This window comes from Dasypus novemcinctus, chromosome 27 (assembly GCF_030445035.2).
Source record: "Dasypus novemcinctus isolate mDasNov1 chromosome 27, mDasNov1.1.hap2, whole genome shotgun sequence".
Classification (NCBI taxonomy): domain Eukaryota; kingdom Metazoa; phylum Chordata; class Mammalia; order Cingulata; family Dasypodidae; genus Dasypus; species Dasypus novemcinctus.
In genome coordinates, this window is record NC_080699.1 from 31,259,699 (window position 1) to 31,275,135 (window position 15,437).

Below are 15,437 nucleotides of genomic sequence, written 5' to 3' on the forward strand. Positions count from 1 at the left end.
CACCCTACAACAGTCTCCCAATTGTGTCCCCTTATTGCCAAAAATCCAATTCCGTTGCAGATCGGCAGCCGGACCTGTGGGGATGGAGCTCCAGGCGGAAGCGCAACCCCCCCTGTCTGGCGACCAAAACGTCCCCAGCTTCACAACAAAACACCGTCTGTCTCCCCAAATCGATCTGCAGAGGAGTCTTGTCCCATCAACCCCTCACCAGCCGGCCCAGTATCCGCGAATTCCTCAGCACTGCAAAGCCTCCAGAAAAAGGAAAAAAAAAAAAAAACCCTGGCCTTGGAGGCTCCCCGAGCTGCAGCAGCGCCCGATACCGCGGCTCTGCCCACCCAAGGAGGGAACTTCCCACGCCCAGCTGGGACCTCCGTTTATATATTATAGACGTATCCTCTCTGTTACCTTCCCACCAAATTGACGTCCAGACACCTTCCAACCAGCAAAAATCCCCGAAACAGCGCGGTCCCAAAGAGCCTTCAACGCTGCCCAGCCGCCCCCTGCAGAGACATTACCAGGCAAGCTCACTCAGCCACCATCTTCTCATATCCTCTAGCATCTATTTTCACGAGAGGCATTGGTCTACAATTTTCCTTTCTTATAGTCTGGCTGTGGTTTTAGGTTTATGTTAACCTCATAGAATTAGTTGTTATTAATCTAGTAGGTAGTGTTTCCTCCTCTTCAATTTATTGAAGAGCTTTAGCAGGATTAGTATTAAGAAGGCCTCTTCAATTTATTGAAGAGCTTTAGCAGGATTAGTATTACGAATAATTTGTAGAATTCACCTGTGAAGGCATTAAGGCTTGGGCTTTTTTGTTGTTGTTGGGAGGGGTGATGACTGATTCAATTTCTTTACATGTGATTTTTTGTTGAGGTATTTTATTTCTTCTAGATTCTGTGTAGGTTCTTTGTATATCACTAGAAATTTGTGATTTCATCAAGATTGTATAATTTTATGGCATAGAGTCATTCACAGTGTGCTTTTATGATCCTTTTATTTCTGTGGCGTCAGTAGTAACATCCCCCTCTCTCATTTCCAGTTATATTTATTAGCATCTTCTCTCATTTTTTCTCAGTTTAAGTGTTTGCTAATTTTATTGATCTTTTCAACACAGGCAAAAACAAAGATTTGATTGTGTTAATTTTATCTTTTTTATCTCAATTTCATTTTCTTTGTGTCTTACATTCTGCTTGCTTTGGGGTTAATTTGCTGTTCATTATCTAATACTTCCAGGTATACAGTTAGGTCTGTTTTTATTTTTATTTTTCCTTTTCAATGTAAGCATTGAGGGCTATAAATTTTCCCTTCAGCACTGCTTTCCCACAAGTAGTTTTTTTTTGTTTGTTTTAGTATGGGACTTTTAAAATATTTTATCAAAATTTTTATTGTCTTTTTCTAAAAAGATACATAGATCACACATAATGATACATTAAAAATATGAGGTTCCCATATATCCCACTCCCCAACTCCCCTCACTCCTCCCACATCAACAACCTCTTTCATCAGTGTGGCACATCCATTGCATTTGATGAATACATTTTGGAGCACTGCTATACAACATGGATAATAGTTTCCCCTCTCCCCCATTCCATTCAATGGGTTATGGCAGGATATATAAACCTGCATTTGTCCCTGCAATATTATTCGGGACAACTCCAAGTCCCAAAAATACCCCGTATCACACCTCTTATTCCCTCTCCCTGCCCTCAGCAACTCCCATGGCCACTGCCTCCACATCAATGATACAATTTCTTCCATTGCTAGAGTCACAATAGTTCTATAGTAGATTACCAGTAAGTCCACTCTAATCTATATTTTATTCCCCCTTCCTGAGGACCCTTGGATGGCTATGTCCACTCCACTTCTAAATCAAGAGAGTCTACAACTGCAAGCAGGAGAATTGTATCCATCAACCATGTGGGTTCTAAGCCCCCTCCCATAAGTTTTGATAAGCTGTGTTCTTATATGCATTGTTCTTGAGATATTTACTTATATCTTGCAATTTCTTTGACACACTAGTTGTTTAAGAAAGTGCTATTTCACTTACATATATTGTGGATTTTACAATTCTCTGCCTGCTATTATTCCCAGCTTCATACCAATATGATCGGAGAAGATGCTTTGTGTGATTTCAATGTTTCTAAATTTATTGAGCCAAATTTTGTGACCCAACATGTGTTCTATCCATGTACACTTGAGAAGAACATATATCCTGCTATTTTGTGGTGAATAGGTCTGTTAGGTCTAGGTCATTTATGATTTTACTCAAGTTCTCTGTTTCCATATTGATCTTCTGTCTAGAGGTTCTTTCTATTGGTGAGTGTTGTATTGAAATCTTCAACTATTTTTGTAAAATTGTCATTTTCTCCCTTCAGTTTTGTCAGTGCATGCCTCATACATTTTGGGTAACCATGGTTAGGAGCACAAACATTTTTCATTGTTATTTCATTTTTGTGGATTGCTCCTTTTATTAATATACAATATCCTTCTTTGTCTCTTATAGCAGCTTTTGTCTTAAAGTATATATTTTTCTGGTATTAGTATAGTTACCCCAGATCTTTCTGGGTTACTACTTCACTGGAATATCTTTTCCATACCTTCAACTTCAACCTTTTTGTGTCTTTATGTCTAAGGTAAGTCTTTGTAAACATATAGTTGAAACATGCTTTTTTAAAAATCCATTATGCCAACTTGTGTCTTTTGATAGGGGAATATCCGTTGACATTCATTCTAGTTACTGTAAAAGCAGTACTTACTTCAGTCATTTTTCCTTTGGTTTTTATGTCATCTCTGTTTCATCTCATTCATCATTTACTGCAGCCTCCTTTTCTCTACAGTTTATTTTTTTATGATGTATCTGACTGAGCCCTTGCTCATTTCTCTTTCTGTATATTTTAAAAATTATTTCTTTGTGATTAAACTGGAGTTTATATTAAACACCCTACATCTATAACCTACTAATATGAAGATATATAAACAGCTTCAATAGCATACCTGTTTTCTGGTGCTATATCCCTCTGTTTCTCTTCTTCATATTGTTTTTGTCCCACTATACCACTTTATATTTTCCATGTCTGTAATAAGGAAATACGCTTTTTCTACCTCAATTGTATTTGGACACTTATAAGAATTAAGGAGTAGAATTGTATATTGAGGATAAAACACCATTGGGTTTTGCATTTTACCTTTTAGTTACCCTTACTGGTGATCTTCATTTCTCCACTCTACTACAGTTCACTCTCTCCTGTCTTTTCCATTCAACCTGAAGAAATCCCTTTAGTAACTATTGTAGGATAGTCTCTTGTTGATGACCTCTTGTTGATGAGTTCTGTTTAACTGTGAACATTTTAAAGACTCCCTCATTTTTGAAAGACAGCTTGGCATATAAAACATTTTGACCTCACAATTTTTCTCTATCAGTACCTTCAGGATATTTCAAACCATGGCTTTCTTACCTCCATAGTTTCTGATGAGAAATCAGCATTCAATCTTATTTAGTATCCCTTTCATATAATGAATCATTTTCCTCTTGCTGCTTTAAAATTCTTTATATCGGCATTTGGCCTTCTGATTAGTGAATGTTTGAGAGGAGGGCTGTTAGCATTTATTCTCTTTGACTTCTTGGCCATGTAAATTTAAGTCATTTTTAAGAGTTGAGAAATTTTCAGCCATTATTTCCTCAGATATCTTTTCTGACCCTTTACCCTTCATCCTCCTTCTGTGACACCCATAATTTGAGTGTTTGTGTACTTTGTGCTGTCACTCAAATCCCTGAAAAAACTTCAATTTTTTTCTATGCTTTACTCTGTTCTGTGTGATTTGATTGTCCTGTATTCTAGTCCACTGATTCACTCTTCTTCCTGATAAAATCTGCTGTTTTTTGTGCAAGCCATCCCCATAATTTGTTTTATGCTTCTTTTTTACTTTAAAATTCTTTTTGCTTACATATTGTCTTAATATCCTTTATCTCTTTATGCATATTTTCCTTCTTGAATTGATTTAGATTTGTTTGAATACCTTTCTTTAGTTGTTCCTGCTTCTGAGACACCTCTGAAGTTTTAGTTTGTTCCTTTGAGCCACATTTTCCTCTATTTTAGTATGGTTTGTGACTTTTTGCTGGTGTTTAGGCATCTTATTATCTTGATGGGTTAACTCTGAAGGCTGGTTTCTCCCTCTTGTCTAGGGTTTTATTGTTGATTGCCTTTAAGACTCTTCTTTAACGTGTGGTCTAACTTATTGTACAATTTTTAAATGGCCTATCTTAAACTGTTTAGACCTTCTCTTTTCTTCCTGGATAGTGAGTGTAATTTTTAAGATTGCACTCTGTGCAAGTATATAACCTCCAGAAAGGAGCTTCCTTTCCTCTATTTCTTACCCAGAAATCTTGATCTGTTCTGTTTGTTTTTGTGCATACTTTTCTCCACAGCTCTTACAATTTGTTTAAATTCTCTCCCTCACTTAGTGCCCAATTTTCCTTCCACTTTTCCATTTTGGTACCCATCCTAAATTACAGCAGTTCAGTTTACATGTCCCCTTTTGTTTTCTGTGAGGTTTTTTTGCCCACCATTATCTTCTCCATTAGGGTAAGCCACCCTAGGTAGCCAGATCTTTCTGGACTAAGTCAGTCCAGAAATGTGGGACACGTTATAAAGTCCATTTTGCCTATAGATGATCCAGCCTACTGGAAGTGGATGGAGTGAGGACCTAACAGTCTGCCAGCATTACTATCATGGACTCTATCTCTCCCTTATATTTATTTATTTTTAACTCTGTGGCCTCTTTGCTATGCAGCATTCATCAGTGGCTTGTTTTCTGATATGGGTCTCTGCATACTTAAGTTCCTGTGCCTGTATATATGAGGAGTTCTAACTTGTTGCTGTGAAACACTCAGCAGTCTCTCTCTGCAGTGTGAAACCTTCTTCTTTCTGTGTGACTCACAGAATACAGGGAACAGGGAGGTAAATAGGAATGGACCAGGAGTCCAGGACAGAATTTTGCTACCTGGTATTTTTCTGTTCTTTGATTCAGTGTTTATAGAGTTCTTCTCCAGTCTCTACTATCCTACATATTTCTAAGTAGGGGGCTTATCCTTTATTTGGTAAATGTCTGGGGAGAGTTTTTACATTGCCATGTTGAAGATATTACATCCTCAATGTGTTTTTAAATTTAACATGTGAGCAACTGATATAATCAATTTCTTCTTATCATTGTACTTAGGAATTTGTCCTCTGGCATTAGAGAGCATGTGTTTGACAACTACCATTGTAGTTTCTGATTTAACATTTTGGAAAATTTATTTAAACACACTCTGCCCTACAGACTTTGTCAGATAGGTATAGGAATAATATCTTCTCTTTTTTCAAGTTGTTATGACTGTTAATTAAGCTAAAATAAGTCAAATGCTTAGAATAGTGTCTGAAAAAATGGTAAATAATCCATAAAAATCAGGTTCCATGATTTGTTTTCATAGCTTACTGTAGATTCTCTATCATAATATTTGTCAGACACTATTCTTTATCTTTGATTTCTGTGCTCTCCTATAAACTGTATGCTCTGTAAGGACAAAGAACACTCTGTCTAGTTTGCTACTTTGCTCATGGTGACAAGGCCAGTATACAGTACATAGTAGGCACTCAATAACTCTTTGTGGAAAATAATTCATTCTCTGACTGAAAACCAACAGAGAATTTTCAACATTCCACACATGCTAATCAATAGATTCTACCACCACAGTGACCTCTATCATTTCCACTAACCACCACCAAAACTTAGGCACATTTTCTTTTACCCTCCCCCCTTGTCTTTTAGTGTGCTGTCTGCTCTCTGTGTCCATTCACTGTGCTTTCTTCTGTGTCTGTATTTATTTATTTTATTTCCTCTCCCCTTCTTGTGACTTGCTTGCTGTCTACTCTCTGTGTCCATTTGCTGCATGCTTTTCTGTGTTTGCTTGTCTCCCTTTTTTTGTTGTTGCATCACCATGCTGAGTAGACTCTCCCTGGCACCTGTGGGCAGGGTGGCACTCTGCAGCATGCAGGTGAGCCTGCCTTCACAAGGAGGACCTGGGACAGGAATCCAGGGCTCCCACATGGTAGACGGGAACCAACTGATTGAGCCACAGCTGCTTCCCTACTTAGGCACATTAAATATATATATTTATATATATATAAAATATATATATATATATATATATATTTACCGATGTTGTAATTGATTTCCAACTATTATTCTAGAATTTCCCATATACATTAATTCTGCCACCTGTACATCTGCTAGAATAATCTCTGAAAGGATAGTTCTATTGTTTCCTAGCTCAAGAAATTTCAGTGTTTCTCCTTCACCCACTGTGCATTTTTGAAGCTATGTAATTAAAGTATAAGTTTCATTGGTTAAATTTCATATAAATACAATGATAAGTGAGGTTTGTCTTGGGAATGTAAGACTGGTTTAAATTCTGAATATCTACCAGTGTTGTTCACCCTAGCTACATGCTGTCTCCAAAAGGATCACCTTAGACCGGGGATTCTTAACCCTCAAGTGGACTATGGGAAGCTTTCTTGTGAAGGCAGGTGTGGCTCAAGTGATGGCGTTTCCATTTACCATATGGGAGGACCCAGGTTCGATCCCCAGGGCCTCCAGGTAAAGGCGTGCTGGTGTGGCAACCTACACGGTAAGCCAACTGCCTGTGCAGTGATTCACATGGCAAGATGATTGCACAAGATAAAGAGAGAGGAAGGGGAGGGTCAAGGCAAGATGTAACAGAAACCAGGAACTGAGGTGGTGCAAGTGACAAGGAACTTCTCTCCACATTGAAGGTTCCCAGGATCAAATCCCAGTGATTTCTGAGGAGAAACTAGAAGAGAAGACAAAAAGAGAAATAGGCACAGAAGATCACACGATGAATGGACTCAGCAAAAACAGCAGGATGGGTGGAGGGAAAGGGGGAGGGGAGGGGGAAGGGGCAGGGGGAGAAAAAGATTTCATGTTATCTGTGAGCTTGAATTGAAAGAAAAATCAAATTATTATCTTTATTTTCTCTGACCTCTACCTGAGTTCTTGTATTTCCTTCACTTATGACTGTATCCAGTAAATAAATTACAGTAGTATTCATTCACGTGAGTTGCAAAGTAGACTGTGAAACAAAAAAGTTTAAGAACTCCTGCCTTAGACCAAAGAATACAAATAGACTGAAAGTGAAAGTTTGCAAAAAGTATTTCATGTAAACTGTAACAAAAAAGAGCAGGGGTATCTATACTAATATTGGAAAAAAAAAAACCCAGACTTTAAATGGAAAAAGGTTATAAGATATGCAGAATGCCATTTTATATTAATAAAAGGGGCAATCCACCAGGAAGAAATAACAATCATAAATATCTATGCACTAATTAGGGTGCTCCATAATACGTGAGGTAAAATCTTGCAAAACTAATGTGTGAAACTGATGTCTCTTCAATAATAGTTTGGTACTTCAGTGTCACTCACATCAATAGATAGAACAACTAGACAGAATATCAACAAAGAAACAGAGAACTTGAACAATGTGATAAAGGATTATTTATCACAATTCAGCAGGATATACATTCTTCTCAAGTGCTGATAGGTTTTTCTCCAGGATAAACCATGTTAGGTCACAATAGAGGTCTGAATGAATTTATAAAGACTGAAATTATACAAAGCACCTTCTCTGATCATAATGAAATGAAGCTGGAAATCAATAATAGGCAGGAAAATGAAAATCTGCACACTGAAATGAAGAGTGGGTCAAAAAGAAATGGCAAGAGAATTTAGTAAATATCAAACAAAGAAAATGAGAACGCAATGTATCAAAACTTATGAGATACAAGAAGTGCAGTTGCTGAAGGGGAAATTTTTGCCATAAACGCCCAAGTTATAAAGGAAGAAAGAGCAAAAATCATAGACCTAACTGAACAACTGGAGGAACTGGAAAAAGAAAAGCAAACTAATTCCAAAGCAAGTGGAAGGAAAGAAATACCAAAGATTAGAGCAAATATAAATTATATTAAGAAAAAAAACAATAGAGAGAATTAGCAAAACCAAAAGCTAGTTCTATGAAAAGATCATTAAAATCGATAAACCTTAGATAGACTAACAAATAAAAAAAATGATGCAAATAAAATCAGGAATGAAAGGGGGACATTATTTCTGACTCCAAATAAATAAAAAGGAATATTATGAAAAACTGAATGCCAACAAATTAGACAACCAAGATAAAATGGACAAATTTCTAGAAAAGGACAACCTACAATGATCTAGAGGTAATCACAAGTAAAGTGATTGAATGAGTCATAAAAAATCTCCCAGGGGAGCGGATGTGCTCAAGTGATTGAGTGCCTATTTCCCATTTCCCACATGGGAGGTCCTGGGTTTGGTTCCTGGTGCTTCCTAAAATATATAAATAAATAAACAAGCAAACAAACAAACAAATAAATAAATAAAACACCACCACAGGGGAGCCTATGTGGTTCAGTGGTTGAGCACCAGCTTCCCGCTTACAAGGTCCCAGGTTCAATCCCTGACCTCTGGTACCTAAAAAGGAAAATTCCCTCAATAAGGGAGTGGTTTCACATGTGAAATCTACCAAACATTTCATGAAGAATTAATACCAATTTGCTTAAAATCTTCCAAAAAATATAAGAGGCTGAAAATGACCCAACTCATTTTATGAAGCCAACATCACCCTAAAATCAAAACCAGATAAAGATACTACAAGAATAGGAAATTATATTTTCAATCACTCTAATGAATATAGATACAAAAATTTTCAACAAATACTTGCCAATCAAATCCAAAGCACAGTAAAAATTTATAAACCACAATCACTGTTTTTTAGTTTTTTATATGCAAGGGTGGTTCAACGCTAGAAAATCAGTTTATATAATACACCACATTTACAAATTGAAGGAAACAAAACAAATGATCATCTTGATTGACACAAAATATAACATTCTTTCATAGTAAAAACACTTCAAAAGACAGGAATAGAAGGGAAAATTTCTCAATATGAAAATTTCTCATACATGAAAATCCCGCAATATTGTACTGAGTGAGTAAAGCTTGAAAGCTTTTCTTTTAAGATCGAGAACAAGACAAGGATGCCTACTATCACCACTCTTATTCAGTACAGTGCTAGAAGTTCTAATTAGAGGAATTAGGCAAGTAAAAGAAATTAAGGACATTCAAATTTGAAAAGATGAATTAAAATTCTCACTATTTTCACATGACCTGATCTTATATTCATAAAAAATCCTATATGTCTATGACAAAGGTAATAAAGCTTACAGCAAAGTGGCAGGCTACAAGATTACCACACAAAAATTAATAATGTTTTATGTACTAGGAATGAATGATCTGAGGAGGAAATCATTAAAAAAAAGTTCCATTTACAATAGAAACAAAATAATCAAATATCTAGGAATTAAATTAACAAGGTATGTAAAGGACTGGTACTCAGAAAACTACAAAGCTGTGCTAAAAGAAATTAAGGAAGATCTAACAAATGCAAGGACTTTCTGTGTTAATGGATTAAGACGAAATATCATATAAGATGTCAGTTCTACCCGAATTGACTGATAGCTTCAACTTAATCTCATCAAACTGCCAACAGCTTGCTTTATAGAAGTGGAAAAGGCATTACCAAATTTATTTGGAAGTTCAGAAGTAGACTCCTCATCTATATAGTCAATTGATTTTTACAGTCCAACCAAATCTCCTTTACTGGGACTGAACAGTTTCTTCAACAAATGATGCTGGAAGAACTGGACATCCATAACCAGAAGAATGAAAGCGGACTCCTATATCACTCCCTATACAAGAATCAGCTCAAAATGAATCAAAAACCTAAACATAAAATCCAGCACTATAAAACTCCAGAAGATAATGTAGGAAAACATCTTCAAGGTTTGCTATCAGAAGGTGGGTTCTTAGAACTCAGACCAAAAGTGTGAAAAATGGGGGAAAATTTTAGAAAAATGGGACCTCTATAAAATTAAACACTTTGTACACAGAGAACTTTGTCAAGAGGGTGAAAATTCAGCTTAATCAAGGGGAGAAAATATTTGTAAATCACATATGTGATAAGGATTTAATATCCATGATATATAAAGACATACTACAACACAATAAAAAGGAGATAAACAACTCAATTTAAAAATGGGCAAAAGAGTTGAATAGACATTTTTCCAAAGAGTAAATACAAATTGTGGGGAAAAAAAGTTCAACATCATTAGCTATTAGGGAAATGCAAATCAAAAATACAATGAGATATCATCTCAAATCTATTAGAATAACTACTATTAATGAAACAGAAAACTGTGAGTGTTGGAGAGTATGTGGAGAAATAGGAATGGTTATTCACTGTGGGTAGGAATGTAGAATGGTACAACCACTGTGGAACACTGTTTGGTGGTTCCTAAGGTAGTCAGATATAGATCTGCATGTGACCCGGCAATACCACTACTAGGTATATACCCAGAAGAACTGAGAGCAGGGACACAAACAGATATTTGCACACCACTGTTCATAGTGTATTCTTCACAGATGCCAAAAGATAGAAACAACCTAGTTGTCTATCAAACCGATGAATGTATAAACAAATTGTGGTATATATGTATGATGGAATATAATTCAGCTCTAAGAAGAGATGCAGCGGTGAAACATATGACAACATGGATACACCTAGAGGACATTATGTTAAATGAAGCAAGCCAGATGCAAAAAGACAAAGATTGTATGATTTTGCTAGTATGAACTATATATAATTAGTAACCACTGGATTTAAAAGCTTGATTATAGGTCACCAGAAGATTAAAGACAGAGAATGGAAATCTGAGGCTTAATATGAGCAGACTGGTAAAAAAGTTCATTTGCAGATGTTTGGAAATGGACAGAAATGTTAAAGGCACATTTTAGTGTTTGTAATTAGAAGCACTATTATTTAGGTACAATAATGGTTGAAAGGGAAAGTCTAAGATTGCATATATCACTACAAGGAAAGCTACAAATGAAACTTGTATTGCATAGTGAACCTTCTAGTGGAAAATGCTTGTGGTTAATAGTGCATTTATAAGAAGGTTTTTCTCTGAAATAGAACAAATTGTACATTAATGTTAAAAGTTGTTAATAATAGGGTGATATTTGGATAAAAATACAACCAAAGCCAACCATGGACTGTAGGGTAGAGCAAGATACAAATATTCTTCCAACAAAGGTTAAAAAAAAAAAGAGGAAGGAGGAAGTATGATTAAAGTGACAGAAACTAGACACAAAGTATTATATTGCTAATCTCTATAAAAAATGAAATTTTAGATAAACTCATGGAGGTAGAAATAGATTAGCAGGTGTATATGGCAGGAGTACGATAGAGGAATTGAGAGGTGACTAATAAGGGGTAGGGGATTTTTCTTTTTGGAGTAATGATACTGTTCTAATAGTGATTGCAGTGATGAATTCACAACTCTCTGATTATACCAAATGCCATTGATTGTACACTTTGGATGAACTGTATGGTTTATGAGTATGCTTCAATAAAATTGACTAGTAAAAAATGATTATAGAGTGAGCCAAATTATATCAATGTCCACCTGAGTTTTGGTTGTGAGGATTAAATGCGAAATGGTAAGAAACTTTCTGGTGTGACTAAAGGAGTCTGTCTATATCATATTCCTGGTGCAAACTAAATGGATGTATACTTTAGAGACACCAAGCTATACACTTGGGTATTATACATTTTGGTATATGTAAATCATACCTGTAAATTAATTTAAAATATGACAACTTATTTAGTTTGATATTTTGTTCTACGTATTGCCCAAAAAAACCATTGACACATATTATTGAAAACTAGCAGCATTTTTGATAATAACACATCTCTAATCTGTAATATTGACCTTGGTGGTGAAATCCATACCCTTCCATATCACCATAAGAGGCATAAAAATTGGCTAGTTGATTAAGTAGTTTTATGTAGACTAGGACACTGGTGTTTCTATAAAGAAATTTAGACTTCTATTAAATCCATTTCTAAAACATGAGAAAACTAGTGAAACTGAGGCAAACATAGTGAGAGTTCAGAAAAGAAACAGTCAGTGAACCTGGAGACATTCCTCTCCTCCTATTTAAGCTTTTGGCCCAGAAGTGCCATGAACTCTTATAGAGAGTTTGATTTTTAATCACCAGTAGTAATGGCAAAGCATCAACTATATGCTTCATTAATAGCAAATTTTAAAAAGGGTAAATTCAAAATTAGGTTAAAACCAGGCATGCAATGAAGTAGTAATATTTGGATCCTAATTGTGGAAATATTCTGTAGAAATGTAATCATTCTACATATGCTACAATTGGTAGACAAGGACAATAAAGCACATATTACTGATATATTCCATTTTTTAAGGACACAGAGGAAAGAAATAGCATGCTACATAGAAATATGAGAGAGATGCAAAAATCAAAATTAAAATTTCAAGAGATAAAAAATACCATGTCTGAAGAAAAAAACACAGAATCTAATTAACATGTTGGACACTGAAAAAAATGATAACTGACAGCAATAGAAATCAGAGAAAAAATACTATAAAATTGAACAGAGCATTACTGAGCTGTGAAACAACTTCAACTTAACTAATATATGTGTAATTGGAATCTCAAAGTATCTGATGCCCAAAAAAAATATTTGAATAAAGGCAAAATTTTTTCAAAATTTGATGAAAATTATAAATCTATGGATCAAGAATCTAAAGAAATCCATGCAAAAGAAACATGACAAAAACATCTGGAAAGTTCCTGATCATCAAATTTCATTAAGATAGTGATAATGAGAAAATCTTATCAGCAGTGAGAAGACAGAAGACACTTTACATGCAAAGGAATGAAGTTAATATTACAATTGACTTTTCAAGCAAACAATTTAAGTCAGTGGACAGATGAGCAACTTTACTCAAAGTGTAAAAAAAAAAAAGAAAGAAAACCCTCTCAAACTAGATTTCTACACCTAGCAAAGGAATCTTCCAACAATTAAAAGACATAGTTAAGACTTATAAAAGCTGAAAATAATAAAAATTAATACCTATAGCATATGCAAAATATAATGGTTAGCAGAGTTCCAACATTTTCAAAAATTCAGTGACAGAGCCTGAATCAGTGAAGTTTCATGTTACTTAGATATGCTAAAACTGTACATTTGAAAGAATTATGAAAAATAGAATTGACTAGTATAATCATGTAATTTTGCAATTAGTGTAGCAAAAGGAAATGCAGGTTTAAAATTATAAATCACATCTTATTGTTAATTTAAATTTGTTTAAATTTATTTTGTTTGTAAATGAGAATTTTTGCTTATGTTTTTCCAGTCAAAAGACAAATTTTAATAATAAGCATTGTTACCACCAAGTAATGTGAATAATAATTTTTTTATATTGGCCTACATTTTATAACCACAGTGGAAGAATCAGTCAAACTGTTATGCATAAAACTGTCATTTTAGGAGAAAATTGCCTAAGTAATAAAATAACACTGTTGCTTCTTTCAAGAAAAAGTTCAAATGTTTGCCTGGATTCAGGTGAATCCTGCCCTAGCATTTCAGAAGATTTGACCAAGGGCTGGAATCTCTTAAACCTTTACTGGCCCTGCCTCCTCAATGCAGGTACCAGGGTCCATTCTAACCAGGTTTTCCACTTACTGTCAGAAGATGGCCACTGACAGGACCACTAGCTGCTGGCTTTTCTCCATCAAGAGTGAATAAGTGAAAACTATCACTATAAGCCTAGTATACAGTGGGTCTGATTACTAAGGTCAGAAAGGGCCACTTCCAAAAGAGAAATATTATAATAAAAATTCTTCCAATAATACATTAGAAACAAAGTTGGAGGGAAGGAAAAAAAGAATAGAAAGAGGAAGAAAGGGTGAGGTGGCCCAGGAATAGAAGAGAAATACTGCAATGAAGACAGGGACCGAGAAAATCTATTTTCTTACTCAGTTTATTCTCTTTAGGATTTTCTTTAGAGCCAGTTTGACATCCTTGTTTCTGAGGCTATAGATGAGGGGATTCAGCATGGGCACCATGTTAGTATAAAACACCGAGAGATATTTCCCTTGCCCCAAAGAGCCAGCAGACGATGGCTTGACATGAGTGAGCAGTCCAAATCCATAGAAAAGGCCAACAGTTATTAAGTGTGAGCTACAGGTATTGAAGGCTTTGGACCAGCCTTTAGTTGATGGCATATGAAGGATGCTGAAAAGAATAAAAGCATAAGAGATACAGATAATGAGACTAGATACTATGACAACTGTGCCTACGATAATGGAAGCCACAAGCTCATTGGCATAGGTGCTGCTGCAAGAGAGCTGAAGCAGAGGGAAGATGTCACACATGTAGTGGTTGATGATGTTGGAATCACAAAACGTCAGCCTGATCATACACTCTGTATGAGCCATTGCACCAGCAAACCCCATCACATATGAAGCAGACATAAGCAGAGAACACACCTGAAGGGACATGGTGACCGTGTACAGCAAGGGCTTACAGATGGCTACGTAGCGATCATAGGCCATGGCTGTCAGAACATAGCACTCAGAGTTGACAAAGAAGCAGAAGAAAAACAACTGAGCCATGCATCCTGCAAATGATATGATGTTTCTCTCTGAAGTAAAATTCATCAGCATTTTGGGGGTAAGGACGAATGAATAGCAGAGATCAATGAAGGACAGATTGAAGAGGAAAAAGTACATGGGGGTGTGAAGGTGAGAACTGACATAAATAAGATTAATTAAGCTCAAATTTGCCATGACAGTGACCACATAGTTCAACAAGAACAGAAAAAACAAGGGCAGTTGGAGTTGAGGTTGATCTGTTAATCCCATAAGGATAAACTCTGTCACAGAAGAGTCATTTTCCATAGCCATTCACTTCACCCATGCCCTGTAGGTACAGGGGTAAAGGTGATAGTAGCAATGTTTCCTCAGGCTTTCTCTCCAGTTTTACATGTAGATCTATTGGTTTACCAGAAGGAGGTTGTCTGAAGATATGCAGAAAGGTGTCCAGGAGCTTGAGGAGATTCCCCAGGCCTCAGAGTCCATACAGTCCTTCCCTCTTCTCTTCCCCTCTCAGCCTGTGCAAAGAACTCTTATGCCTTGGAATTTCCTCAGTTTGGCACAGACTTATCCCAGGCTCACAAACAGATCTGGAGGGCTCCCCCAATGCCTTTGCCTTAAGCAGTTGCAGGTTTGGAAGGAAATTAGTAAGTCAGACATGATTTTTTTCCAGGAGACTTCACTGATGGTTGGCCTTGTTGGCCCTTATTCCCCACTGTTCTGAGGGGGAGAAGTCTCTAATGATGAAGGAGGCACTAGACATGAGCACACTCTTCAGTCTTCGACATGCTAGAAAAGGTATTCTGGGGAATATGCCATGATTTCTACTTGCGAA

General features: G+C 36.1%; 1 protein-coding gene across 1 annotated transcript; it reads right to left on the minus strand.

The window, feature by feature from the left end:
* Positions 1-13,984: 13,984 nt before the first annotated feature.
* On the minus strand, positions 13,985-14,917 carry LOC101415395 (olfactory receptor 8C8-like). Its single transcript, XM_012518573.2, has one exon. The coding sequence runs from the start codon at positions 14,912-14,914 to the stop codon at positions 13,985-13,987; it is 930 nt and encodes a 309-aa protein (XP_012374027.1). The 5' UTR covers positions 14,915-14,917.
* Between the last annotated feature and the right edge of the window lie 520 nt (positions 14,918-15,437).